The sequence below is a fragment of the Dunckerocampus dactyliophorus genome, chromosome 4, assembly GCF_027744805.1.
Source record: "Dunckerocampus dactyliophorus isolate RoL2022-P2 chromosome 4, RoL_Ddac_1.1, whole genome shotgun sequence".
NCBI classification, from domain to species: Eukaryota; Metazoa; Chordata; class Actinopteri; order Syngnathiformes; family Syngnathidae; genus Dunckerocampus; species Dunckerocampus dactyliophorus.
The window spans coordinates 22,436,593-22,463,813 of NC_072822.1; the positions used below are offsets into that span (position 1 = coordinate 22,436,593).

Here is a 27,221-nt window from a genome sequence, read left to right on the forward strand (position 1 = left end):
GAAGCCATCTTCACCACTTGGAGCAATGTTCCCACTAGCCTCTTGGAAACACTTGCATCAAGCATGCCCAACCAATTTTTGAAGTGATTAACAAGAACGGTGGAGCTACTCATTACTGAGTCCTACTGAGAAATTTTTTGGTTCTGGTTTGGAGAGTTTTTTCTTCTTTTTGAGCGATGGTCTTAAACTTTTGATCAGCTAATAAACAGCCTATTTCAGTTTAATTGTTGTTTTCAATAAATTACTTTTTCAAAATGCTTTTTGTCTCACTCCCCTTCTTGTTTTTGCATATTGTAGCTCTACTTAAAACCTCATTAAGATCCAAATGTTCAAAATGCAAATTCTCGCAATTTTTCAACTAGTCTCTGTGTGTGAGGCCTCTGGCTCACTCCTATCAATCTGCTGAACCTCATCAAGTATCTTGAGCATGAAATCGAACATCTTCCTTTGAAATCCTAAAATGGAAAATAAAAACATTAACTGCTGCTAGCGGCTGCTAAATTAGCAGGAGTAGCCCATCGTATGGTACCAAACGCACACAGAAAGTCACAACTTAGAGGAACAAACAGGATCTGTTTTCTCTGACAAATACTCACATTTTTGTCTGCTTTTCGGCGCACTACGTCGAGTGTACACTTCGTGGCCGTCACTCACTTGAAATCTGCACGCGTTAGTGCAGCTGAGTGGCTCCATATTAAAAAATCTAAAGACGTACTGTTACACTCCTACAAATTGTTTTACATACTTGCAACATTTCATACTTGAAACATTTTACATACTTCTGTTACTACAATTATCACAAGAAGCAAAACCATTATTACAGTCACGCTGGTTTCAATGGAAATACAAATTGAAGTAATAATCCTTGTTGTGAACACATATTTTATAACTGAACAATAGCACAATGTAATAATTTATAGTTCTGTTATTGTACATACTTGATGCCACTAGAAACGTTAGATATTTTCAGATTCTTGTGCATATAATTCCGTCGTTTCTGATGAAGCAAAATGGCGTCGTAATTACAAGGCCCACAAGGTTGTATAGCTAGATAAAGCTAGATAGCTAGCCAGATCTGGGTTGTGTAGATAGATATATTTAGATGTCTGATACAGGCACAAACGGAGCTGTGAAATAGATGAATATGTCTGTTAGATGTATATTGTACAGCTATAGATATCTACTTTCAAATGCTGTACTATAGATGTATAATAGATGTAGCAGTGCCTGGTGGGTAGTTGATTTCAAGGAATCTGTACCTCTCGCCAATCCGTGTTAAAGTTGAGGGTGTCAGCAAGCTGTTCTGATCTTGTGTTTGTGAAGTGTAGGAAAGCAGCAAAATAGTTCAAAATTCCAGCATTGACAGCAGAGCTCCAGTCAACAGCAAGGAAAATAAACAAATAAATAAATACATTTATGGGACCGCATTTGTAACCACAAAATGCCTTAAATCGAGGACCACCTTTAACAACCTTTAAGCCCTTTTCTTATGCCGTTTTTGCTCTTTTTTTCTTACATTTTTGTGTTTAATTTGATTTCCACAATGTGCTGCGGGCCAATAAAAAATGAGCAGCGGGTGTAAATGACCTCTGGGATGCACTTTAGACTCCCCTGAGTTACACAATTCAAAGTTTGTTGACTTTCTGTGTTCAGTGTGCACCAAGTTTTTTTTTTTTATATAATAAAAGAAATAAAGATAATGATGTTTACTAGTAAACTTGTTGTTCAGTAGCCTAATAAGGACGAAATTAACCCAGAAATCAATAACTGAGTAAAGGTGATTTAATATCATTTTACATTTTATTACAGATGCACTTAAATGGACTTATTTTGCAATGGTAGCTGGAAATGAAAATCTCCCAGTAGCTGGAGCGTCATCAAGTGAGAAAGAGAGAGAGTGGGAGAGCGATGTGCGCTTTGAGTTCTTTTAGTGTGCTCATCGAACTGACGCGCTCGTTCTCTTTTTTTGTTGCGTTGGTAGGTTTGGAGCTGAAGTGGCCCTGTGGAAAAAGGTCTCGCCCTCCAGCAGCTGGACCACCTTTACACCGAGAGGCGATCGACAAAGTGAAAGCAGTGGACCGGACTGGAAAGCAGGTCACACACATCCAAATATGCGCGTTGGAGTGCGCTGGCGAGGCGTCCCTTTTCTTCATTCCATGGTAGCGTTGTCGTGATGTTCAACACGTCCGGCATTGAGCTCCCTTTGAACAAGAAAGAGGATATTTCCGAAGTTATCAATGGCACTTTGCAGCTTCTTTACCAAGCTGCGGTCACCATCGCTCCCACAACCATGTGGAACGAGTCGTGCGGGGAGCAGCTACAGGATTTTGGACGCCCGGAGAAGATCATCATCGGGGTGATGCTGGCCATCATCACGGCAGTTACAGTCATGGGAAACACGCTGGTCGTGATCGCAGTGTGCGTGGTGAAGAAATTAAGGCAGCCTTCAAACTACCTTTTGGTGTCTTTAGCTGTCGCTGACCTGTCTGTGGCCATAGCGGTGATGCCGTTTGTGATCGTGACGGACCTCACCGGCGGCAAGTGGCTTTTTGGAGAAGTCTTTTGCAACATATTCATCGGCATGGATGTAATGTGCTGCACTGCCTCCATAATGACCCTGTGTGTCATCAGCGTGGACAGGTACGTCCTTAAATGTAACACCCGAAGCTTATTTGTCCACAGTCGAACCCAAATTACGAATAAAGAGACAAACAGATGACCTCAGTGCCAGTGGCGGCGCCAGAATTTTTTTCATTGGGGTGGCCAAGGTGAGCTCATTACTCACGGGTGGCAGTAAGTTGATACCTGAAATGTCTAGATGGCCAAGTGGGGCGGCCGGAGAGTGACCAGGGGTGGCCGCCACTGCTCAGTGCACTGCTTTCACTGCCATATCAGATAATGGGCTGATGGTGAAACGCATCCAACAACAGGGCAGTTTGCTCCAGGGAATGTCCAATTCCAGATCAGCTGATATTGTACTTGTGATTACAGTCACTGGAGCAGCAAATGCACACGCAGACTGTGATTAATTTACAGCACAGTTAATTAATCTGCTCGACCAGATCAAGGGAAATGTTTAATCAGGCATTTAGGATCAGCTGCCAGGACTTGAGACATGTTTTACCACTGCCCTACATTTGAACTCTGTGCATATACCCTACCTGCATTTTTCATTCAGAGTGTGGAATTTGCCTTATACATTTGTAATAGCACCATAGTGCCACCAAGTTGACAAAGCGAAGCTATTTCCCCTCATGCGCATTCGGCAGCACAGGTTTTGTCACCAGCTTCCCTCCAAAAAAACACCTACAGTATTTGTAACTGTAGCTTCCTTTAGCCTGCTTTAAATTCAATTGATCAGAATGAAAGCCTAATCATTGTGTGAGCTCTGCTTGTGACAAACGAGGGGGCTGCTCCCCCCACTGTAATTCATAATGAAAAACCCAGACGTCATTATTTAATCTGCTGTGCTGCATGTTCTATGAAGACCAACCAGTTGGAAAGGAGTTTGTAATACTTTTTCACATTCAACCTGAGACATAGTAACACAGATGAAGGGACTTTTCGGGAATTTTGAATGAGGAGGTTACAGAGGTTATAATGATAATAGTACATGGAGGTGCTGTGTGGCATTTGTTTATGACACTCATTTCTCAGTGAGCTCCACATATAATATCGTGTAACTACTGAATATGACAGCACATTACCCCAATGCATTAATTTTTGAGACCTTAAAACCCCAAACATCAGCTACACATAATCAGATATAGGAGATCCTCGTGTTTTGTGGGGTTACTTTCAAGGACCACCAGCAAATGACGAAAAACTGCAAGTAATTGAGACACTTACAAAATGTTTATTTTTGACACACAGCTTGCTTCTTCTCCCCCTCCAAACCCTCCTGTTAGCTTGACGGTCACATTCTCCTCCGACATGTGCAATAAGAGTGACTGTTGTAATTATTAGATTAGATCAGTGGTTCTCAATTACTTTCTGTCACGCCCCCACTGGGGGACAGAAATATTTTTGCGCTCCCCCATTTGAAATACTATTGAGAAACTGATAATATCTATTTATTTATTTGTACTGTATAGACTGAATTTGAAGGTGAAACCAGCAAAATACAACAAAATTGAGAGCAGTGAAGCATGCAAGCATATTCAAAAGTCAAATGACAAGCGGTATGTATAGAAAATGGATGGATGGAAATTGCATGTGACTACCACAAATCCATACATGTTGGCAGGTCTGCACTCATACTGAAAGTCTGCCCTGCCTCTCACGCCACCACGACAGTTCACCGCACCTCCCCAGGGGGTCCCGCCCCACTATTTGAGAAGCACTGGATTGGATTCAGCTCACAATCCATGTTTGGGAGTTTGTCTTCTATTTAGTGGATTTATTATGCTGAGAACATCTGAGAAAGCAACAGTATACAGCAGGGGTGCCCATTACGTCGATCGCGAGCTACCGGTAGATCGCCAAGGTAGTTTGGGCCAATCACGTAAACGTCACTTTGTAGATGTCATATGACATCATTCAGCTGACATTAAGCTCCCCTGCTGATTCGTTGTTGCTCCCTTGTGGCATTTCAAGCTTCACATGGAGATGCAACTTTCATCTTTATTATTCTGATTACGGATAAACTAACTCAGCGGTAAGATGTCTATATCTATAACAAAAGTTATCTGTTCACTTGTAGCGGCTAGTTATGTGGAAAAAAAATGTATTGTTTGATGGCTTTGTTTTGCGTTATGAACTCCACTACACAAATCAGTGTTTTCTATACGTCCACTTCTTAAACTATTATTTCATGATAAAATGGAAAATGTGCCCATTGGTGAAACATTTTTAATATGTTGCCTTGACTTCGGCTGCATTGTCTTTTGCATAATCATTTTAAATTCTTGTATATCGCTAATGTTTGATAGCAAATGCTAACTGGATGTAATACATGAATTGTGTCTGCTAATGAATGTTACGTAGCTACTTTGACTGACATATTATCAGTATTCAGGTTATATACACAGCTATTGATTATCTTTAATGCCATATTGAATATAATTATGATATCAACTACTTTGATTACCTGTAAACTTTGAAAATTTGAATGTGAAATACTAATCATTAGTATTTACAATAGTGTTTCAAAGTTTACTGGTTAGATTTTATATATGTTATATGTTTTATCGAAACATTTTGACTTGTACTTGCATGCTGAACAATTGCGTGCACCCCTGATATACATGTACTGTATAACGTACCTAAATACGTACTCATATTTTACAATAAATATAGCAAATATATATATTTTCTATATTTATAGTAGGAGGTAGATCTCGGGACAGGTCATTTTAAAAGTAGCTCGCAGGCTGAAAAAGTGTGAGCACCCCTGGTATACAGTATGGAAGTTTAACTTTTGCCACTCAGCACTGTGGTGTGTTCAAGGACGGCTGAACAAAGTGCAAAAATCTCAACGAAAAAACATGATCAGTGATGCACAAAGACATAAACGCAGAAATTGTGGTACATATATTCTGTACATTTTACTTGTATCATCATGTATTCTTAAATTATTACTGAGTTTGGGTGAAAGAGATGAGGGAAAAAAAAAACAATATTTTTTTTGACCAGGGTTGTGAATGCTGAATCACGACTACAGTAATTCCTCGTTTATCACGGTTAATTGATTCCATACCTGACTGCGATAAGTGAATTTCCGCAAAGTAGGATTCCTCCTTTATAAATGGAATATTTTCATAGTTAGAGCATAGAAAACGTGTTTACGACCTTCTAAATACGATTTTTTTTTAGCATTATTAGACATGAATTAAGACCCCTATAGTCACGTTTACACTCGGATTACCCAATGTAGTAGACATAAGAATAGAAAATGAGACATCTTAGACATAAATAAGACATAACAGAGACTCACATGTTTTCATATTGACAGCATACTTCCTGTGGTGGCTGTTGTCTCATCAACGTAATGTTACTGACACCTAGTGACCAGTGTAGAATACTACTGTAGTGCCGCTGTTTGTGGTTAAGGAGGGACTCATGATACACTTCAATCACTTTATTAACAAGCGGGGAACACATATGCAGTGAACATTCACAAAGGAGCTGCTGTCGGCCACAACTCCGACCAGTCACTGTGCTCCACACTGCTAACACTCTGCTAAACACAGTCAACTCTAGCTAGCTGATGTCACTTCTCAGGCCTTGGTCCTTAAAGGCGCACACAACAAGCCATAGCTATTACACTACATATCACATCTTCTTAATACCTTATATTTGGATTTGCGTTAATTTTGCCATTTATATGCTTGTAAATGTTTAATTTAGGCCAATTAATTTAGGAATACAGTACGTACAATTTGCTTAAATATGCATATTTTCTTGACTAACAATAGGCCGTATTCAACCACGAAACAGCAATCATTTATTAAAATGATTTTTGAAAAACTGCAATAGAGTGAGGGCGTGATGTTCGAACCACGATGTGGCGAGGTATGACTTTATGCGGATATCCACTGTAATGGGAGACAGAACAATTAAATTCTCTTTCCGTAGATGGGAGAAGATGCATAATTAACCTGTATATCTTATTGCAGTTCATACAACAGAATAAGTCGTGGCACGCTTGGTGGTGTGCAGTGAGATTTTTCCAATCTAAAATATGTGCCTTGTCTCAATAAAGGTTGGGAAACACTGCGATAAATTGAAACTTGGGAAAATCAAAATTAGTCATTTATCAGCTCATGAAAACGTCATTGCTATGATAAATCAAATCAGAATATATTTGGCCGATGAATTGGCACAGGGCTCACAGAGAATGTTCATTGTGTTGGATTGTGCTGATTACAGAGATGAGCTGTTACTGTGATGGGTGTGTGTATCCACTATGTGACTCAGGATTGGACAAATGGGTTGGTAAGGATTCTGGAGATGTAAGTTGAGTGTCTCTCAGTAAGTAGTAAGTAACACTGTGGACATCATGGAGCCAGAAGAGTGTATAGGCTCAGTGAATTTTTGATCTCACAGACTTCCAAGGATGTTCTTTTGAGAAATCACTCTGGTGGAATTCAGCGTCTCTAACCTATACCATATACAATCTAATCAGAGCCAAATATTACCACTGAGGTCTTGTGAGCCAACTGTAGGCACATGTAATGCACATGTCATCTTATCTTTACCAGCAATTAGTGTGTGTTTGTGGTGAATGATAAATAATTGTCTGACATTTTAAAACACACTGTTTGTTAGCACATCAAATTAGAAGAATGACAACTGAGGTTCTCAAAGGGTTTCAGGTAGGGGTGCTCTGATTGATCAGCCACCAATCAGTATCGGCTGATTTTCGTGAAAAAGCACGGTACCGGCATATCCCGATACTTGCTTTTAAACACGATCCCCGCCAATGCAGCAGCCAGCCTATAGCGACCGTCTCCTGGTTTTGCCGGTACCACTCGGTAAAACTTTCTGATATACAGGATTGCGTAGTTCATTTTCCATACTGCAAGAAACAGCACCATAGTGTCTAGTGTGTAGGAGTTTCTCAGTCAGGACAGTTGTGTGATACGGCAGGTTGCTAATGGACAAGGTGTCAAACTTAAGGCCTGGGGGCTACATGTGGCGAAAGCCTGGAAATAATGTGTGTTAATCATGCACTTCACCTTTTTCCTTCTAAAAAATTGTACTGTGGCCAGTTCTTCTAATCTTTAATATAATCTGATCAGGCAACAAGATTTTCCAAGCATTTTTTGTTATCAAAAAAAAAAACTTCAATGTCTGCTTGTCACCTTGACATTCTCCCTTCATTTCTCATCGCAAAGTAAGTTAGTACAAATATAATAATGAAATGAATAGACAATTGTGTAATATCATGAGGTTATATTCATATTTATATTCATATATATTGACGGTTACAAATGGCGCTCTGAGGGCAGCCATAACTGCGCTGTGGCCCTCAATGAAAACGAGTTTGACACACCTGCCGTAGATTATGTTCTAAGTGTTATATCATTTATTTATAATCATATTTTGCAAACCTAACAGTTGTTGTGAATCAGATATGACTTGCACTCGCATATACATATGATTATACGTTTTGCTGAGTTATGAAGTTTTTTTTTACTCAACTTTACAAAACCTCTCAGTCTATAAGAGCAAGTTATTGACTATATAAAGCACAGGCTACCCATCCTTGTCCACCAACACATCAAAAGAATACACTTTCATGGCATTGATTTTTTCATGTATGTGAAAATGTTGATTTATAGCTGTGAAGGCCACACTTATGGATGAGTGACCATTTATCACCCCCAGACTGCCTGGATCTCCTGGTTATACAGCCTTAAACATAGCACTATTTCTGAATGTATTTTCAACAAAGGTTGCGATATACAAGTATTAAGACAGGCTACTCTAAAGGAAAACTGCACTTTTTTTGGAATTTTGCACATCATCCACAATCCTTATATAAGATATGACCACACGGCTTTCTCTTTTTTGTGCATTATATAGATATAAAAACAGCTAAAAAGAGACAGCTCATTACTGCACAACATGGGACACACCTATGCTGCCTACAAAGACCGTTATTTAAACACCTCCAAAAACTTCTGACAAGGTTTTATGGTTCTATATACATGCTGTAACAGGTCCATTCAGGATAACATGTAATACTTAGAGTATTTTGGTCCTTTTAAGCATTACCGGAACTTCTTTCCTGGGCGCATAGATTTCACATAGCAACATAGAAACAAACGCCTACACCCAGCATTAACTTCACCAAACTCAATAATATAAACACAGCAGCAGTAGCAGAAGCTCCAATATGTAGCGTTACCTTTTGGTAGTGGCCGGAGGTGAGCGTGGCACTGTGTGTGGTGAGGCGAGGTGTCACCACACCAGATTTTGTAGTTAAATTGGTGTAACAATTAGGGGTGTAACGATTCATCATTACCATCCATTTTCTATACCGCTTCTCCTCATTAGGGTCGCGGGGGTATGCTGGAGACTATACCAGCTGACTTTGGGCGAGAGGCGGGGTACACCCTGGACTGGTCGCCAGCCAATTGCACCATTCACACTCACATTCATAACTATGGACAATTTAGAGTCGCAAATTAACCTAACATGCATGTTTTTGGAATGTGGGAGGAAGACCCGGAGAAAACCCACGCACGCACATGGAGAACATGCCAACTCCACACAGAAATTGCCAACGGAGATTCGACTGTGAGGCCAACATGCTAACCACTAGACCACTGTGCGGCCCTATTCATCATTACATCAATGTATATATTGACAATATACAATTAATATTTTGAATTTCTCTTGGAGATCAATAAAGTATCTATCGATCTGTGTGCAGCAAAGTTTCCATTCAGGACGACATATATCCATTTAACATTGTTTAAAAGTTAATCAATCTGTGACGTTTGGCTCATGCCAAAAATACTGGATCCCAATTGCAGAGGCATGACAGTCCGTGTAACAAAATTTATGAACAAAAAGTGTCCACAAGGTAGAAAAAGCGAATGGATAATGTCATGTAAAGGCGACTGTTGTGGTTGTCTAGGGAAACAGTGTGGTTTGTTGGAGCAGACACATCCTCTCCAAAGAGCACAAGTTTGAGTTTTTGTCCTGTAAAGAGTGACTACACGCCCTACACCTCGGACGCTACACTCGATTCAGTCTGCCTGTGATGTCATTGCCATGCGTTATACTATATTTATACGTGTATACTTACATTAACTGTATATAGTGTTGGACCACATCGAGTCACATCAAAAGTTCAAACTTTAAGTCTTTCAAACCGGATCGGAGTTTCAGGACAGGATAAAAGGTATGTAGGATATAAATTCACTTTTTTGTCTGCAGAGGCTGCATGGTGGCCGAGTGGTTAGCATGTTGGCCACACAATCGGGAGATTGGGAAGATCTGGGTTCAAATCTCTGTTGAGCGTCTCAGTGTGGGGTTTGCATGTTCTCCCCCTGCATGTGTGGGTTTTCTCCGGGTACTCCGGTTTCCTCCCACATTCCAAAAAACATGCATGTTAGGTTAATTAGAGACACTAAATCGTGAGTGTAAATGGTTGTTTGTCTATATGTGCCCTGCGATTCAGTCTAGGGTGTACTCTGCCTCTTGCCCGAAGTCATTACTGTGTACATGCAATTTGTAGTGTGGTGAGTGCACTGAGGCCTCCATAAAATAACACTTGATTTTCTTCCCCAGACTTTTTGATGATCAAAAAAATGGTGCCTGTGTTGACTAGTAAAACAAATGTCATAGCCTAAGTTATTATATATTTTGTAGTACTGTTGTACTTGCCAAGGTCCGTGGGTCGATCACAGCTTTTGTCTTGACTCAATGTTAAAGCAATGGGAACCAAAGGTACTATTTCCCAGTATGAAATTTGCTCTATTGTTTTTAATACTTGGGGTAGAGAAGTGAATGACGTATGAAATTAATGTTCAAGTCATGTTTTATCAGATAGAATTAATCACATACTTTATTTAATTCACCCTGTTAATTCATTCATTGTTAATTCAACCTGAAGTGCTGATTGCACTTTATTCAAATAAAATGTGAACGCAATTGTCATGAATTGTTATTTACTTGTTTGTTTTCATATCCATAATTAATTTATACCTGATCCCATTACAAAAAAACAACATAAATCTAGGAAACTTCACCTGGCCTGTCCAGTATCCAGGTATTTATTTCACAGTAAAACTGAATTTTTGGCTAAAAAGTTACTGAATCGATTTAAAGCTACTGAATTCGTTCGGATCGTATCGTTCTAAATGAACAAATATCATCCTTGAATCATATCGACAACCATGAATCGTGATATGAATCCAATCATTATTAAAACGAATCGTTACGCCCCTAGTAACAATGTTAATTATGATAATAATAACAGTGTCACTGTAGCTCGGTTAATATGCACGTCATATTATATCTAAATAGAGTGTTCTTGGCTCTTTTCCATTACGTGCATTCTTAGCTGCATCTTTTTAGCTGTTTTTAAATCTTTAAAACGCACAGAAAAGAGAAAGACATATGTGTTCATGCCTCACATTATGGATGATGGGCAAAATTCCAAAAAAAGTGCAGTTTTCCTTTAAAAAGTTAAAATCTGTTGTGGCTAGAGTCGCTTTTACCTTCCTTGTGAGTAATATGTTACATATTCAATAATTCAGAAGTTCAACATGAATGATTTATTCAAAACAGTTGGGAGTGAGGGTCCTTTTCTGTAGTTCTTTGGATGTCTAAGAAAAGTAACATAGAAGGAGGGGGGCTTGGGGGATGGCGGGTGAGGGGGCAGTGGATCACGCCCTGGATTTATTTGCATAATTGGCCTTGGAGCAGGTGCATGTCATTTTTTTATAAAGGTTAAAAATACATTATACCGTCGTCCCTCGCCAAATCGAGCTTCGAATTTTAAGTTTTACGTTTAAGTTTTTCATTTATAAATCTTTTCATGGTTGACGATGGACTATTATTAGCCCAAAAATATGCATGTTTAAGCAAATTGTACGCATTTTTGGGCTAAATTAAGCATTTTCAAGCATAAATGTGACAAAATTAACTAAAATACAATTACAGTCAAAAATACTATTATCCCCATTAATTGGTTCCAGCCCCTTCTGTGATAAGAGAATTTCCAAGAAGTAGGATTCAATATTAATGAATGCAATATTTTCGTAGTTAGAGTATAGAAAACCTGTTTATGACTTGCTTTTCTCGCTACATTGGGCCTTTTTGCTCTGTTTTTCATTTTTTGCTGTTCTTTTTCTTTAGCTGGGGCGTACGCTAACCGAGGTTCCACTCTACTTTGCCTTTTGTGACAGCTGCATAACAAAAGAAACACTTCCTGTCTTTCTCTTTTAATGCGTACCATGTGGGAATTTGGTGCCATGTTACGATGCATACCATCACCTACCATGTATCACCAAATCTATTTGTGGAGGTCCAAATGTATTCGTTGTGGGCCGCCACAAATAAATGAAAAAATGGAAAACACTCAGCACGGGATAAGCAAACACATGAGGGTCTCTAAATGGTATTGAGTTTACCACCCTCATGTCTTTTGTGCTTATCCAGTGTGTCGGGGACAAGAAGGCGAAAGTATTTTGCGAGGCAACTTAGTTCTTTGCAGAGACAGTGCAGCTGGGGAATATGCACCCGCAGCAACACACACACACACACACATGACCTGACACAGCTGACGCATCCTCAGGTAATGTGATGTGACGCCTAAGCTCTGCTCTCTCAGGCACTTTTCCTTTCCAACTTCCACCTTGACGAAATGTGAAGGATTGGACATTTCCAGAAAGGCCAGCACGATTGGATCAAAGTCACTTCATGCTCGTAAAGGAATTCTTTGTTAAAACGAACTGAAAGTCTGGTCTGGTCAGGAAATATACAGTAATATTACTTGAAATCCCCGAATCCAAGATCACAAGCATGGTTAATGGGACAAATCTATACATCTATTTCATGCTGAGTACAAACAGTTTTCATCTTCAAAGAAAAACTAAATAAAAATCCATCTGTGTCTGTGAGCTGGCGGCAATCACTTCTAAAACTTCTGTCAGTGAATATATTTCAGAATATCATGAAATAAAACGCTGGGAGGTTGCATTCGGCTGGTTAATCATTGATGAGTGCAGCTTGTACTGCCAACTGCAGCTGTTTCTATCCTGTTTGACTACCTGTTTGACTTTTATTATAATACAACCTGAAGTCAAAGACAAATTGTCCATGCATCATGTGCTTGGACGTGTGGGAATTGGCTTCAAAATAGAGAAGGAAAACTGGAGGAACACAGTGGAATCTCTCAATCTTTACAGGACTCTGCTTGACCTCCTATTTGTTTGGCTATTCAAGGAATAATATTGGAAATACAAATAAGCTGTTCAAGGGTCAAATTGTCACCATAATAAAACCTTTTGTCAACTGTACATGCAGTTGTACAGTGCAGAAGTAACATTTTTCACACAAATTAGCTGCAGGTGTGGGTGGGTTGGGATGGTTAGTCCGGCGGAACTAGCGGGACCCTCTGGGGGACGGCTGGAACGGCACGTGTGGTGGAGTTAGTGGGACCCTTCCGGGGGACGGCCGGGTCGACATGCTCGGCGGAGACGGTGCATAAGCCTAGCCGAGACAGGAACTCCAGGTGGAACATGCTGACGTGAGAAAGACGCCAGGACAAGAACAGGAGACGGAGAAGGCTGGATTATGGGCTGAGCCTGGATGGAAATAGGAGACGGAGCAGGCTGACGTGGAACAGAAGGCGTCTCGTCCACCTGACGTGACGGCAAAGAAGGGAAGGTCTCATCCTCTTGACGTGACAGTGAAGAAGGGAACGTCTTGTCCTGTTGATGTGATGAAGGAACAGCAGAAGAAGCGGGCTTTCTTAGCTTGCTGCAGTGAGTCCAACGTCCTGACTTGAAGGTGGAGGACCAAGCTGGTCTTGGCTAGCTGAAGATGGAGCGGACTGTGCTTCTTGGCTTGCAGGAGAAGGAGCGGACTGTGCTTCCTCGCTTGCAGGGGAAAGCGGACTGTGCCTCCTCGCTTGCAGGAAAAGGATCGGGCTGTGCGTCTTGGCCTGCAGGAGGAGTGGACTGTGCTTCCTCGCTTGTAGAAAGAGCGGGCTGTGCTTCCCCAGTCACACAGCAGATGGCACTCTCCCCCTCTTCCACAGGCGGGATGGACTGTGTGTCCTCTGACCCACAGCTGGTAGTACTGGGCCCCCCTTTCGAAGGCGGATCCCAGACGCCGTTCACCACCACCGCTGGAACCAGGGAAGGGAGGAGTGGGGCCTGGAGGAGGGTCAGAAGTTCCACACGCTCTGACCCCCCAACCGGAACTGCAGGGGGCCTCAGGCATGGTGCCGGGACCGGCTTGAAACGCCGTGGGACGGGCACCGGGAGGGTATGAAGTGTGATGCGGCTTGGTGTAGAATCCAGAGGGGAGCTGTGGCTTCATACCGCGTGGAGCGGGCACTGGGCGAGTCTGAACCTTGGTGTGCTCAGGTGTGGGAATGGGGGGTGCATTGACCTCCTCTTGGCATTGTACTTGAGACAAAGCGGATACGGAAGGGGGAGGGCAGCTGAAGCTTGGAGCGCCAAGGCGCGGGAGTCGGGGGGGTGTTGAGTCCTCTTTGCGTCGTACTGGAGAACATGTGGAAATGGACGAGGAGGACAGCTGGAGCTTGGACAGCCGAGGTGCAGTAGTGGGGGGTGAACTGACCTACTTTTTATGTTGCACTGGAGGCAAAACTGAAGCAGATGAGGAGGACAGCTGGAGCTTGGCATGCTGACTTTGAGCAGGGGCCTACGTGGACAGAACGATGGGGTGGAACAGTGTGGCGATTGTTGCACCTCGGCTTGGCATGGCAAGGAGGAAAAGGGTGACTTCACCTTAGGATGCCGTGAAGCCTTCACTGGAGCCAGCTGAGATGTGCGTGGGCGTCGTGGTCAGTCTGGTGTGCCAGCAGCGGGTCCTGGGTACACCCACGCCATGGGGATAACCCTCGCGTCTGGCCCCCACACTGTGTCCTCCACCTCCTCTGGCGAGAACATCATGCTTTGCTCCTCCATCGCCTTAAAGACATGCAATGTCCAGAAGTCGCTCTCCGCGAGGTCGTCTTGTTCTGATCGGAACATTCTGTCATGTCTTGGCTTGGTGTATGTGTCAACGACCTCGGTATGCAGAGTGCAGGTAAAAAATGTTTATTCTGATATTGTAGCAGCAAGGATCTGGCTACAAATAGCAGTACAATGACAATGCGCCGACAAAGGAACACGCATGCCGGCTGAACTAAATACTGAAAAACACGATTTAAACACGAACATGAAAATAAAGCATGCAGAGAACAGAGCAGGGCAAAACTGGAAGTCATGCAAAAATAAAAGCAAAAAAACGGCATGAAAAGGCATAAAAGTGAACATAAACAAATCTGTCACGCCGACTAAACTCATAGAGCGTGACACCGTCGGCAATCACAATACACTAATCATTTGTTAATTAATTTTTGAAAAAAAAGTGAGGGCGGGATGTTTGAACCGCAAAGTGGTGAGAGTCAACTGTATCACTTTCTCTTAGCCTTTTACAAAAACCACCACAACCACCCATCCTTAAATTTTTCAAGTTGTCGTGGGTGGGGGAGTAAATGTCTTCAAGTTTGACAGGTCTGGACTGAATGTGAATGGTTAAATAGGATAATAGAATAATTATGCTTCATCTTGACCTTTTCTAGTCATATACTTACAGTCGGCATCAGGATTTCTATTCTCACAGGACACTATGATTGCTGCAAAATGAATCTTGCACTGTGGTCGCTATAATTTGCCTTAGATTTATTCATTCTTAATTTATTGGGCAGCAAGGTTGCAATTCATTCAAATCCAATGAAGAAATCATTAAGAGATGGCAAAGAACATGGTGAACTGTAAAATGTTCCCTCACCTTGATGTGCTTATCATGCGTTGCATCCGCCTAGTCTTGATTTTACCGTTCAAATTTAGCATGATGTCAGCAGATCGGGAAGACCTGGGTTCAAATCTCCATTGGGCATCTCTGTGTGGAGTTTGCATGTTCTCCCCGTGCGTACCTGGGTTTTCTGCGGGTACTCTGGTTTCCTCCCACATTCCAAAAACATGCATTTTAGGTTAATTTGCGACTCAAAATTGTCCATAGGTATGAATGTGAGTGTGAATGGTTGTTTGTCTATATGTGCCCTGCGATTGGCTGGCGACCAGTCCAGGGTGTACTGCGCCTGTTGTCCGAAGTCAGCTGGGATTGGCTCCAGTAAACCCCCGCGACCCTAATGAGGAGAAGCGGCATAGAAAATGGATGGATCGATTACAGTGGAACCCACTTAAGTCAGTCCTTGTGTCGACACCTCCCTGCCACACACACCTGCACACACACACACACACACACACACACACACACACACACACACACACAGTAATTTACATGCAGTAAAAAACTAATTATTGCATGAATTCAGATGAAAACAGGTTTTTCACACTTTATTTGACCGTCCTTGAATGCACCACAGTTATGTGCAATAAGATGCAAAAGTGAAACCTTTACATAACTTTCCCTTTCTTCTATCGTCTCATCCTTGTTCCCAAATGTTGGTGCTGTGTGTGAATGCATAAAGATGACGTTGGGTGACATTATGTCTTGTGTTGCTGCACTTGGGGAAGGACGTGTATGGCAGGAGCTCTGTTGAAGCTATTTGAAATTGTAACTATTTTGGTGCTTTAGTGTAGTCACACTTCATGAACACAAGATCAGCACTGCTTGCTGAATCCCCCAGCTTTAACTTGGAAAGGCGAGAGGTACAGATTCCTTGAAATAAACTAGTTACAAGTGTCGATACCTGCTAGCAAGTCAAGCTAACTAGTGAACTGCTGAAGTTCAAAGAGGTCGCCTAGCAACAATGCCAAACACAAAGCAAAATGATACTGGCTGTGGATTTCCTGCTAAAAAAACAATTCCAGGATTTGTAGAGGACTCGGATAAAAAAATAACTCCAAGACTCGAACCTGTTATCAAGAGGATGACACAGTATCATCAGCAAATAATACCAACTTTAAATCCTTTGTCACTTTACAAATGTCATCGATGTAGAAATTGAACAGTTTTGGTCGCAATATTGACCACTGGGGTACTTCACACATAGGGAGATGAGGAAAACGGACACACATGCACATGGCAATATATAGAGGCTGGAAAAATTATCGTGACTTCTTTTACACATCTGAAAACTACATCAGCAAGGAAGTCATTACAGTTGTTCCTTTTGTCCTGTCCAGCCATTGGGGCAGATAGTATTGTTGATCTAAATAGTAGTAGTAGTACTTTATTAATCCCACAGCAGGGAAATTCACCTGTTACAGCAGCAAGCAAGATACACAAGTAAAGAATGCATCGTGACATAGTGAATACAAAATGGTTCAGGTGTTGTAGAGCCTGATAGCGGTCGGTATGAAGGACCTCCTTCTTACACCGTGGGTGTAACAGTCTGCTGCTGAAGGATCTGCCCAGGGAAACAACAGTGTCATGTAGCGGGTGAGAGGTGTTGTCCATGATGGATGTCAGCTTAGCCAACATCCTTCTCTCCCCCACTTCCTCCACGGAGTCCAAAGGACCGTCCAGGACAGAGCTCGCTCTCCTGATCAGTCTATTAATCCTGCTCCTGTCCCTGTCCGTGCTGCCCCCTCTCCAGCAGCCCACAGCATAGAAGATGGCTGAGGCCACCACAGAGTCATAGAAGGTCCGTAAGAGAGTCCTGCACACACCAAAGGACCTCAGTCTCCTCAGCAGGTGGAGGCGACTCTGGCCCTTCTTGTAGAGGGCGTGGGTGTTGACAGACCAGTACAGTTTGTTGGTAAGGTGAACACCCAGGAATTTGTAGCTGTCTACCAACTCTATGTCCGCTCCCTGGATGTTCACCGGTGTGAAGTGGGATGTTTTCCTCTGGAAGTTAATGATCATCTCCTTTGTTTTGCTGGTGTTGAGTTGCAGCTGGTTAAGCTCACTCCAGCTGACAAAGTCCCTGATGACCGTCCTGTATTCCAGATCATTCCCCTCTGAAACACAACCCACAATGGCTGTGTCATCGGAGAACTTCTGGATGTGACACTGAGTGGAGTTGTGTGTGAAGTCCGAGGTGTAGAGGGTGAAGAGGAAAGGGGAGAGCACCGTACCCTGAGGGGCACCTGTGCTGCAGAGTACCATGTCAGACACACAGTGACGGAGCCTCACATACTGTGGTCTGTTGGTGAGGTAGTCTATAATCCATGCAGTCAGTTGTTGGTCTACTCCCACACTCTCCATCTTCACTCTGAGCAGTGACGGCTGGATGGTGTTAAAGGCACTGGAGAAGTAAAAAAACATGACCCTCACAGCGCTCCCGCTGTCCTCCAGGTGTAGCAGTGATCTGTGCAGCAGGTAGATCACTGCGTCGTCCACTCCGATCCGAGGCCGGTAAGCAAACTGCAGGGGGTCCAGCTGAGTGCCCACGAGGGGTCGCAGGTGCTGTTACATGCTGTTACATGCTAAACAGATTTTCTCTGCCAAGGACAAGTGTAAGATACTCTTCCGCTGTTATATAGATTTTATTTTACTTAATTTGATGTTTTGTTGCAATGCAAATTGGGAGCGGCCAGACCGGGCAGGAGGGGATAGAAAAGAAGAGAAAGGAAAACAGAGGGGGCAGTGTGGGGACCAGAGGGGAACAATACAGAGAGAGACAAGAATAACAGCAACAACAACAGTTGCAAAGACAATAACAAAACAACAGAAACGGCCACAAAGACCATAATGGAGAAGACAAAATAATAAACAGCCACAGCGATAAAACTAAATTGAAACAGTCATACTTATTGTTGGTAATAATAGTAATGAAAATAGAATGACAATAACTGTAATGCACACAATTGTAATAATTCTAATCTTATTGCCGATCTCACCATCACTGTAATAAAACCAACAACATGATAACGCCATGAATAAATCATAGTTATCAGAGTTATGTGGGGAAGTATATGTACGCATGTACAGGTATCTCTGTAGGTGTGTATTTGTGCATGTCTGCGTGTATTTATACGTGTATAAATGTGTGCAAATGTGTCAACGTGTAATTGCAACTGTATGGTCATCATGGTTTTTAAAAAATATATTAATTATTAAATCATGCTGTTTCATGCTTAGATATGGCCTATAGTAAAAAAATATGCATATTTAAGCAAATTGTACATTTTTAATTAAGCATTTTCAAGCATAAAAAGTGATAAATAAACTAAAATACAATTATAAGGCATTCAGAAGTTGCATTCCAAAACGTGATGCTGTGTAGTGTTCTACACAGGTCACTAGGTGTCAGTAATGTTACTGTAATGTTCAGTGAGGCACACAAGCATCAGACAGGCTTTTATTAAAGGTTTGAATTATCTCACAACAGGTATAATAACAATAACAATAATAACACGGGCTACTGTTGCGACTATAATCCACTCCAAGGTAAAACTCAACTCTGAACCACTTCCTGTCCTCCACACGTCAGGACCACATTTATTTCAACACACACGAGCATGAGTCTTATTTATGCCTTAAATGGCTTATTTCTTCTGATTATGTTTGCTGTAAACTTACTAAATATGGTTTTAACACAGCCCTCTAGCCATGAAATAACACAATATAGTAGACATCATAGAAAATAAGACATACAGTAATATAGACTCACATGTTGGCATTGGGAGCGTTCCTATTGCGGTGCCTATTGTCTCATCAATGAAGCATTGTTGAAACCTAGTGATCAGTGTAGAATACTACAAACCATAATGTGCCTGCCAATGTGTTTTCTGAATGTCTTAGATCTGTATTTTAGTTATTTAGTCCTTTTGATGCTAACAAAAATATGTATATATTGCATCTCATCAGGCCATAGTCAACCACAAAACATAATCAATCCATCCATCCATTTTCTATACCGCTTCATCCTCATTAGGCTCGCGGGGGCATGCTGGAGCCTATCCCAGCTGACTTCGGGCGACAGGCGGGGTACACCCTGGACTGGTCGCCAGCCAATCACAGGGCACATATAGACAAACAACCATTCACACTCACATTCATACCTATGGACAATTTAGAGTCGCAAATTAACCTAACATGCATGATTTGGGGAATGTGGGAGGAAGCCGGAGTACCCGGAGAAAAACCACCCGCACACACGGAGAACATGCAAACTCCACACAGAAAATGCCCAAGGGAGAATTGAACCCAGGTCTTCCCAATCTCCAGGCTGTTCCTGTGTTGGCCAACATGCTAACCACTAGACCACCGTGTGGCCCACAAAACGTAATGATTTATTTATTAATATATTTTGAAAAAATATATAGATAAATATAGATACTGTATGATAGAGTGAAGCAATGTGGTGAGGAATGACTGTACTTCTGTTTTGTGTGTGTGAGCTAAAAACACATCCGTCTTTTCTTGTTCAAGTCTCGCTTTAAAATGAAATCACACAGTTATTGAGTGTCTTTGTGTAAATATGTCTTATGAAACCCATTATTTCTAAGAAAAACTAAACCAGGAGTATCAGACAGAATTGGAATGTTAGTGAACTTGACATGGAGGATGATGGACTATTAATAACCAGACAGCTGATAGTGAACTTTACTATTGTTTGCTTGTCACCCTGTTTATTCAACAATCTCCAGGGCCAGGAAGAAGAAAAGGGCGAAGTACAGAGTGACTTTAATGTGGCATAAATCAAGCTTCCAGTTGGGCATAACAATGATGGCGCCCATTATTCATCAATAGCAAACAAGAAGCTAATGAACAGATACAAATCACAGAGATAATGGGTTTCTTCATGCTTTTGTGAGACTAAAAATGCCAGCATACATGATTGGATTTTAGTCTAAGGTGGTGCACTTGCCACAGGTAGTTGAATACAATATTAGAGGGTGTTGTGATTATAAATATGGAGTAATTGATTTAAAAAAAACATCTATTTGACCAATTTGTAATTGTAAATGTTTCTAATATGAGAATACAGTAAGCAAGTTTATTTTTCTGCGTAGGTCCTGAGAAATCGGTGATTTACTGTTTGGGATTGAACACACTTTGTATTCTGGTGGGACGATAGAAAATTGAGTTATGTTGCCTGCATCTTTGTAAACTGCCCTTGTGTATGACAGTATCTCAAAAATGACTTGTGACTTGCATTGCAGGCTGCACTATTCTCTAGATGCACAATAAACACAATCCAACATCTAGTCTATTACCTATTGAGGTTTGAAATAACTTCATTTTCCATACTGCAAGAAACAAAACACCGGTAATAGTGTCTAGTGAGGAGTTTCTCAGTCAGGACAGTTGTGGTATACGACAGATTACTAATGGAGCCCATCGTGAGATTGTTTAAAGCACATGTCAAACTCACGGCATGGGGGCCAGATGTGGCCCGTGAAAGCCTGAGAATAATGTGTGTCAATAATGCATTTCACTTTTTTCCTTCTGAATGTATTCGTTCTTGCATTTTGACAGAAAAATTGTGCTGTTCGCAGTTCTTCTAAACTTTAATATGATCTGATTGTGCAACAAGATATCTGGCCCCCAATGAAAACGAGTTTGGCACCCATGGTTTAGAGCAGTGGTCATCAAGCCACACTTGGGCCACCCCTACTTTTGTGGATCTTGGTCGGGGTCGGCTCTCTACTACAACTCGGCTTGTTGGCTCAGTGTCGTGGGCGAGAGATCATCGTTGAGGAGAGAGAGACTGGTCAATGCGTTACAATAGTCAGCCCTAATGAGCCGCAGCTCTAAGGTTTTTTGAAGGTGCATGTCTATGGAGTTATATTTGTGTCTTAATTCTGAGGTAGCAAAAGCAGATTTTCAACCATATTAACGTGCAGTAATTGCTGTTGTGTGCTCACGCACACCGCTACGCTGTGTCACTCTCTCTCTCTCTCTTTCGCTTGTCCCTGAACACTTTTTGTTGGTTTTGGGGACTGAGCTCCTGGCTGGAGCTTGCGGCGTGCGTGCATGGAGGGCGTCAAGGCGCATTAGGCAAAAATGTTTCAACGAAAATAAACAATTTAGTTACCACTGTCAACACGTTATTTTTGAAAGCCCTAATAATAAATGTAAAGCTTTGTCTTTATAATAAACATATATAAGTGCCCCATCGCATCATTTGATTTTTCAGTATGCCGCCCTTGGTAGAAAATGTTTGGACACCCCCGGTCTTGGCAAAATGTATCAGTCTAATAAACAACAATTCGTGTGTGGTATGCATTCACGAGACAGCTGTGTAATCACATCTTCACAAACTGGGGCATCCGGAGAAAACCCACTCTGTGAGGCAACAGTGTTAACTTCCACCATTCTACATACACTTTGTAACCACGACCTGAAGTTAATGATATGTCACACAAAAGACGCTTTATCTTGAATTATACTATTTGATGTAAACGAAACTGTGCATAATAAGTGCAATGTCCGATTACAATCTGCGTACCAATCATTATGTGCACTGCCTGGGCTGGGTGACCTTTATTTCCCTGGATCAGTATCATCAATGTTGTTGCAGTGTTGTCACAGCTGTGTTTACTTATCTGTAATGCTATGCTACTTTGCTAGTGTATCTTTCAAACCGGTGTACTTAACATGGAGATGGGTGTGTGGAACGTACAAATGTGATGCAATATGTTTAAATGTGTGTTGCAAGCCGAGTAACTATGATGAGGTTTTTTTTTCTTGTTGTTCAAAGCAGCGTAGCAGCGATAAACCACAGCTCTCGCAATGAATAATCATGCCATCAGTCATAGTTGGGGTGAGCAAACGGTGCTCAGACTGGAACATAGATTCTACTTCCACATTTAATGTACTGATTTATGACATCTGGTGCAAAATCAAAGTGTGTTTAATTAAATTTATTTCTCAAAGTCTGTGTTTCCTCTGTGTCTTGATTAACTTAATCAATTGCTTGATAGCTACTTTTTGGACTTCATATGTTTCTTTCTGTGTTTTTCCCAACATCCAGCTGATTATAGGGCATATTGTAATTCATGATGCAGGGCAGTTCTGTGCTTCTGCTTCAGTACAAATACAACAAGAAGACACTTTAGACAATACCTCTCTAACAGTGGATCAAAACTCAGCATCATTATCAAAATGTATCAGAACAGTATACATTGTTAGACATGCTAACCCAACTCAAAGGGGGTGGGGGTTTACTCTTATTTACATTTACACTGTGATATTTTTAGATTTTTTTTTAATTTTATAAATGAGTTGTATCTTCACTGGAAATCTTGTACTGCAAGCCAACCAATCACAACCTTTACTGTCCGCGTCGCCACAGCTCAAGGTTTTTTTTGGACGTGCACAGAGACAGAAACTGAAATCGGTGCAATGCAACAAAAGGCATACCTGGAGAACAGCGAAGCGTACAAGCGTATTCAAGGGTCAAAATGCATGCCATGTGTGAAAATGAGTACATGTTGGCATGTTTGTGTTGATTATACATGGGAACCTGGGTTACCGTGTTTTTTGGTCCACATTGAAAAGTTATGTCAAAATTTTGCCTCGGTTTGCATACATTTTCCGGTTAACATACAGTACAATATGGCGCTCGTCTTGACGTGTTGTTAATATACTGCGTGAGTCCAACTGTGTTCTTAATGTATTTTTAGCGCAAAACTTCCTTGTTAGCATCCTATTTGCTTGCCACTACATGGAAACAGGAACCGGAAGTCATCTCTGTAGCCTGTCTTAGATGTCATCAGCGGGTGACTTTTTAGTTCTTTGCTAACTAACACAGTTACGCAGCAAGTCTCAAAAATCTTAACACAAAACACATTTTTATAGTTTTACAAGTATAGTTTGATATGCATAAAACAATTCTAAATAAATAAAATATAAAATAAAAAAATATAAATGGGGAATGAAAGGGATAAATGGGACAAGGCCTTTGAAGACTTTTTTTTGTTCTTAAACCCCTTCTCTCGGAGATGCTCTCTGATGGTTATCGGACTGCTCTCTGCACCAGTAACAACCTTCATTTAGTCCGAGGAGCTTTGCGTGTCTTCACAGATAACCAGTTGGATCCTCTGGCTCAGGGCCGGTGACATTTTTTTGGTTCTACCGCTTGGCTTTTTTTGTTCCATAACCTTCAGGATCTTATAAGTAAGAAGAAATGACTGTCTTATGCCTGTTTGTTGCTTTCCGCATTTGCAAGGTCCGTGCGGCTCAAATGCAGACAAATGACGTCAGTTTTGCACACACGCCCCCTCTAGCTGCACTTTCCATGAGGAAAATTCCCACTCTGCGCACGTCCAAATTTTTCTATCTACGCGGACAGAGACGCGGAAAAAAAATGGCAGACGAGCAGGAGATCCTCGCAGCTGAAGTACAGAAATACCGGCAGGTGCATGAGGCAGCCTACCCTGATGCACAATAGTTTAAGCATGAAGAAACACTGAAACAAGTTGTGTTTTAAGTCAAGATGTTTGTTTTTTTATTTTCTTTTGCCGTGTTCAGTATGCCTTTTGTAAGCACATTCTCCTGCCGTGGTACAAGTCCCTGTTGTGGGAAGAATGGCGAGCTGCGATTGCAGCACTCCTGTTCAAAAGAAGAGTGAACCACCTTCTCTTCCTTTTCTATCGCAGCAGCAAATAAATACAAAACAATTCTTCTTCTTCAAGAAGTAGACGCGCAAGTGTCGCCATGTTGGAAGTCAAGTAAACAATGGCAAAATTCTTCCGCTCTAGTTTAGTACAGTGGTAGACACGCGTTTTCGATACGCTAGTGTGGCAGCAGACGCCGCACGGAGTATGAAGTCACACACAGTCTCCCGAGCGGATTTCCGCACGGCTCTTTTCTGCGCGGCTCGTTGGAGCGGAAAATAAAACCCAGCCTTTACTGCGTCCAACCTCAGCAGCGATGGCACGCTGTGAGAGGCCTAGCTTATGCAGCTCAACAATCCGACCACGTTCAAAGAGAGAAAGCTTTTTTGCCTTTGCCATCAAGAGATTATGACAGTGTGATTACCTGACAGAAAATGGCACCGAATCCACATTTTTGCCCAAATTTTGTCCTTTAAAGGCTGTGGTCTTAAAGTTTTCATCAGCAGACACCCTATTTCAGTCTAATTGTTGTTTGCAATAGATTGCTGACAACATTTTTTTTGTCTCACTCCCATTTCTTCTTTTTGCATTTTGAACCTCTACTTAGACCCTCCTTAAGAACTGGTCAACTGGTCTTAAAATTTTGATCGGGAGCGTATATGCACATAGTGTAGTTTCAGCGCAAAATATTTTTTAGGACGTGGATTTCCAGCGTGTCCACATTTGGTCAGTCTTAGCAGACCTGTTATTACCACCAGTTCTATGATATAAAAGGTCAGTAAAACAATAGGACACAAAAACAACAGACCTCTGTATTTGCTGTTCTATGTCTTGGCAGACTCACTGTCAAGTTATATTCCAATCCTCTGTGTCCTTTTCCATTTGTGGAGCCACCAAGTGATGACTTGTAAAAGGCTATACAACTCTTTCCGCCATACTAACTCCTGGCTAGCTGCCTGTCCCATCCTTTCTTCAACATTCTTTCTTAAAGGTCAGGAGTAAATTGGTTAGACATGAAGAGTTCCTTTAAGCTTATTTATTTAAAGTTTTCTTTGAGAAATTGTGTGGCAGAACCAAAGGGAAGGTGACAAAGATGGAGGGCTTCTTCATACACCCACTCTCACATCATCGTGACAGGGAAACAGAGGAGGGTGGACTTGCTGGCTCTTGCTTTATTTGCCTGTGGCACAAATACTTTATTCAAAGGCGAGTCACTGTTCTGCAATAATGTGTCTGTCCTTAATGTATTTGGGGTTTTAGAGTCAGTTTCCAATTTGGTGCTGTAGAGGGATTCTGCCCTTTGCAGGAAAATGAATGCAGAATTAATGGATGAATCAACATTTACATTTAGTCTTTGCATTTTCAACTGAGGCAGTGACATGCACATGCATATTTAAATTTCATTTTGCCTCTGTTTAGGCACATTTTCATCAAGTGTTGCAAACAACTGACAATAGTTAAGTTTGCATCATTCAACCATTATCTGACATGTGCTTGCACTGTGTGATGTGTAGGCATGGTTTATTTATTATTTATTTGCTCACGTGTTTAACATGTTCACACTTACATTTGGTCGTTAAAAAGTTGAAGTGTCACCGTTTTCTAATAGGGAGACAAAAAAAAAAATAGAGATTGTGCAGCAATAAATAAATAGCTAGTGAAGGACAGAAAATGAAGAAAGGAAAACAGTTTTGAAAAAATACAAAATAAGCAAATACGTAAAAAAAAAAATGACAAAGAAAATAAGAAAAATAAGATGTGCTAAAAATAAAGACAAAAAAAATAACAAAATGTACAAAATATAAATATAAAGCTAACTAAGCCTAAATATACTGAAAATAGAAAAATAACACATCTCATTCACCATGTGCCGGTAATAATATATAAATACTAGGGCTATCAAAAATAACACTAACTGCTGTAACTCATTTATTTAATTAATTATGTGACAGTTTTTAGTGTAATTAACGTATGTGCACCAGAGCAAGCACTCTTCTCTGTTAAGACGGCAGACGGAATCACAGTGGAGCGTCCCTACACAGTCACACACCGTCAGACGCTCTTTATAACTTCATTGTGACCTGAACACATCATCAGCAGTACAATTCCAACACCATATACTGTATGTATCTCCAACTCACACACGTCTCTAGTCCGTTCATCCTGGGAACGACACTTCCTCATTCTCGTTACAAGAACGCAAGCTGCATTCAGGGACACTCCGAACATCACAAAAACGGCTTTATAATGCGCGTGTGCGCAAATAAAGGAAGGTAAAGAAAAACTTGAAGTTACATTTAAGTATGCTGGAAAATACAAGGAAATTTACCTTAAAATACCTGATGTCTTTGAATGCAACCACTCATTGCTCATAATAACACGGTTTAAAGCAGGGGTGTCAAACTCGTGCCATGGAGGGCCGAGACACTGCAGGTTTTCTTTGCAGCCAGTCACTAAAGCAGGTGATTTTAATGATCAACACCTTCAGTTTGAGCTCATCCATTAAATCACCTGCTGAAGAAACTGGTTGGAGAGAAAACCTGCAGCGTCTCGGCCCTCCAGGCCACGAGTTTGACACATGTGGTTTAAAGAATGATTCAAATGTTCTGCTACTATTAAAGAGACAAATAGATTTTTAGACTTCTGTGGTAGCTTTTAGCTTGATTTACATGTTAAGTTTGTTTGGAGCTGTTAATACATACATATTCCTGTCCTGTCATTTATTTCTGTTAGTTAAATACAGTAAAATTGGGCATATTTCAGACATAGTTGCTAATGGTGATTTATCATGATTAATTAATTTAAAAACTGATTAATCTGATTAAAATGTTTAATCAATTGACAGCCCTAATAAATATGTGATAATACAAGTAAAATGTACACCATACATGTACCACTGTTAGAAAGCCCATAATTTTTACATGATTATGTCTTTATGCTTAACTGACAATGAGATTTCCCACTTTGTTCGGCAGTCAATGAACGTACCATAGTTATGTGCTGTGACTGGCTACAACCTGACTCTGATTTCATCTGTTTATTGAT

The 27,221-nt window shown here is 41.2% G+C and overlaps 1 protein-coding gene across 2 annotated transcripts in view; it reads left to right on the plus strand.

Annotated features, from left to right (window-relative positions):
* The first annotated feature begins 1,845 nt into the window (after positions 1–1,845).
* The window catches only part of htr7c (5-hydroxytryptamine (serotonin) receptor 7c), a 42,996-nt gene continuing 17,620 nt past the window's right edge, over positions 1,846–27,221 (plus strand). Inside the window, exons 1-2 of one of the 2 annotated variants that reach the window (XM_054773046.1) lie at positions 1,846–1,881; positions 1,982–2,640. In XM_054773046.1, coding sequence (XP_054629021.1) covers positions 2,174–2,640 — 467 coding nt within the window. In that variant the 5' untranslated portion in view covers positions 1,846–1,881; positions 1,982–2,173. Of the gene's footprint in view, positions 1,882–1,925; positions 2,641–27,221 lie in introns of those variants that run through there. The other variant, XM_054773045.1, reaches the window with a different exon arrangement.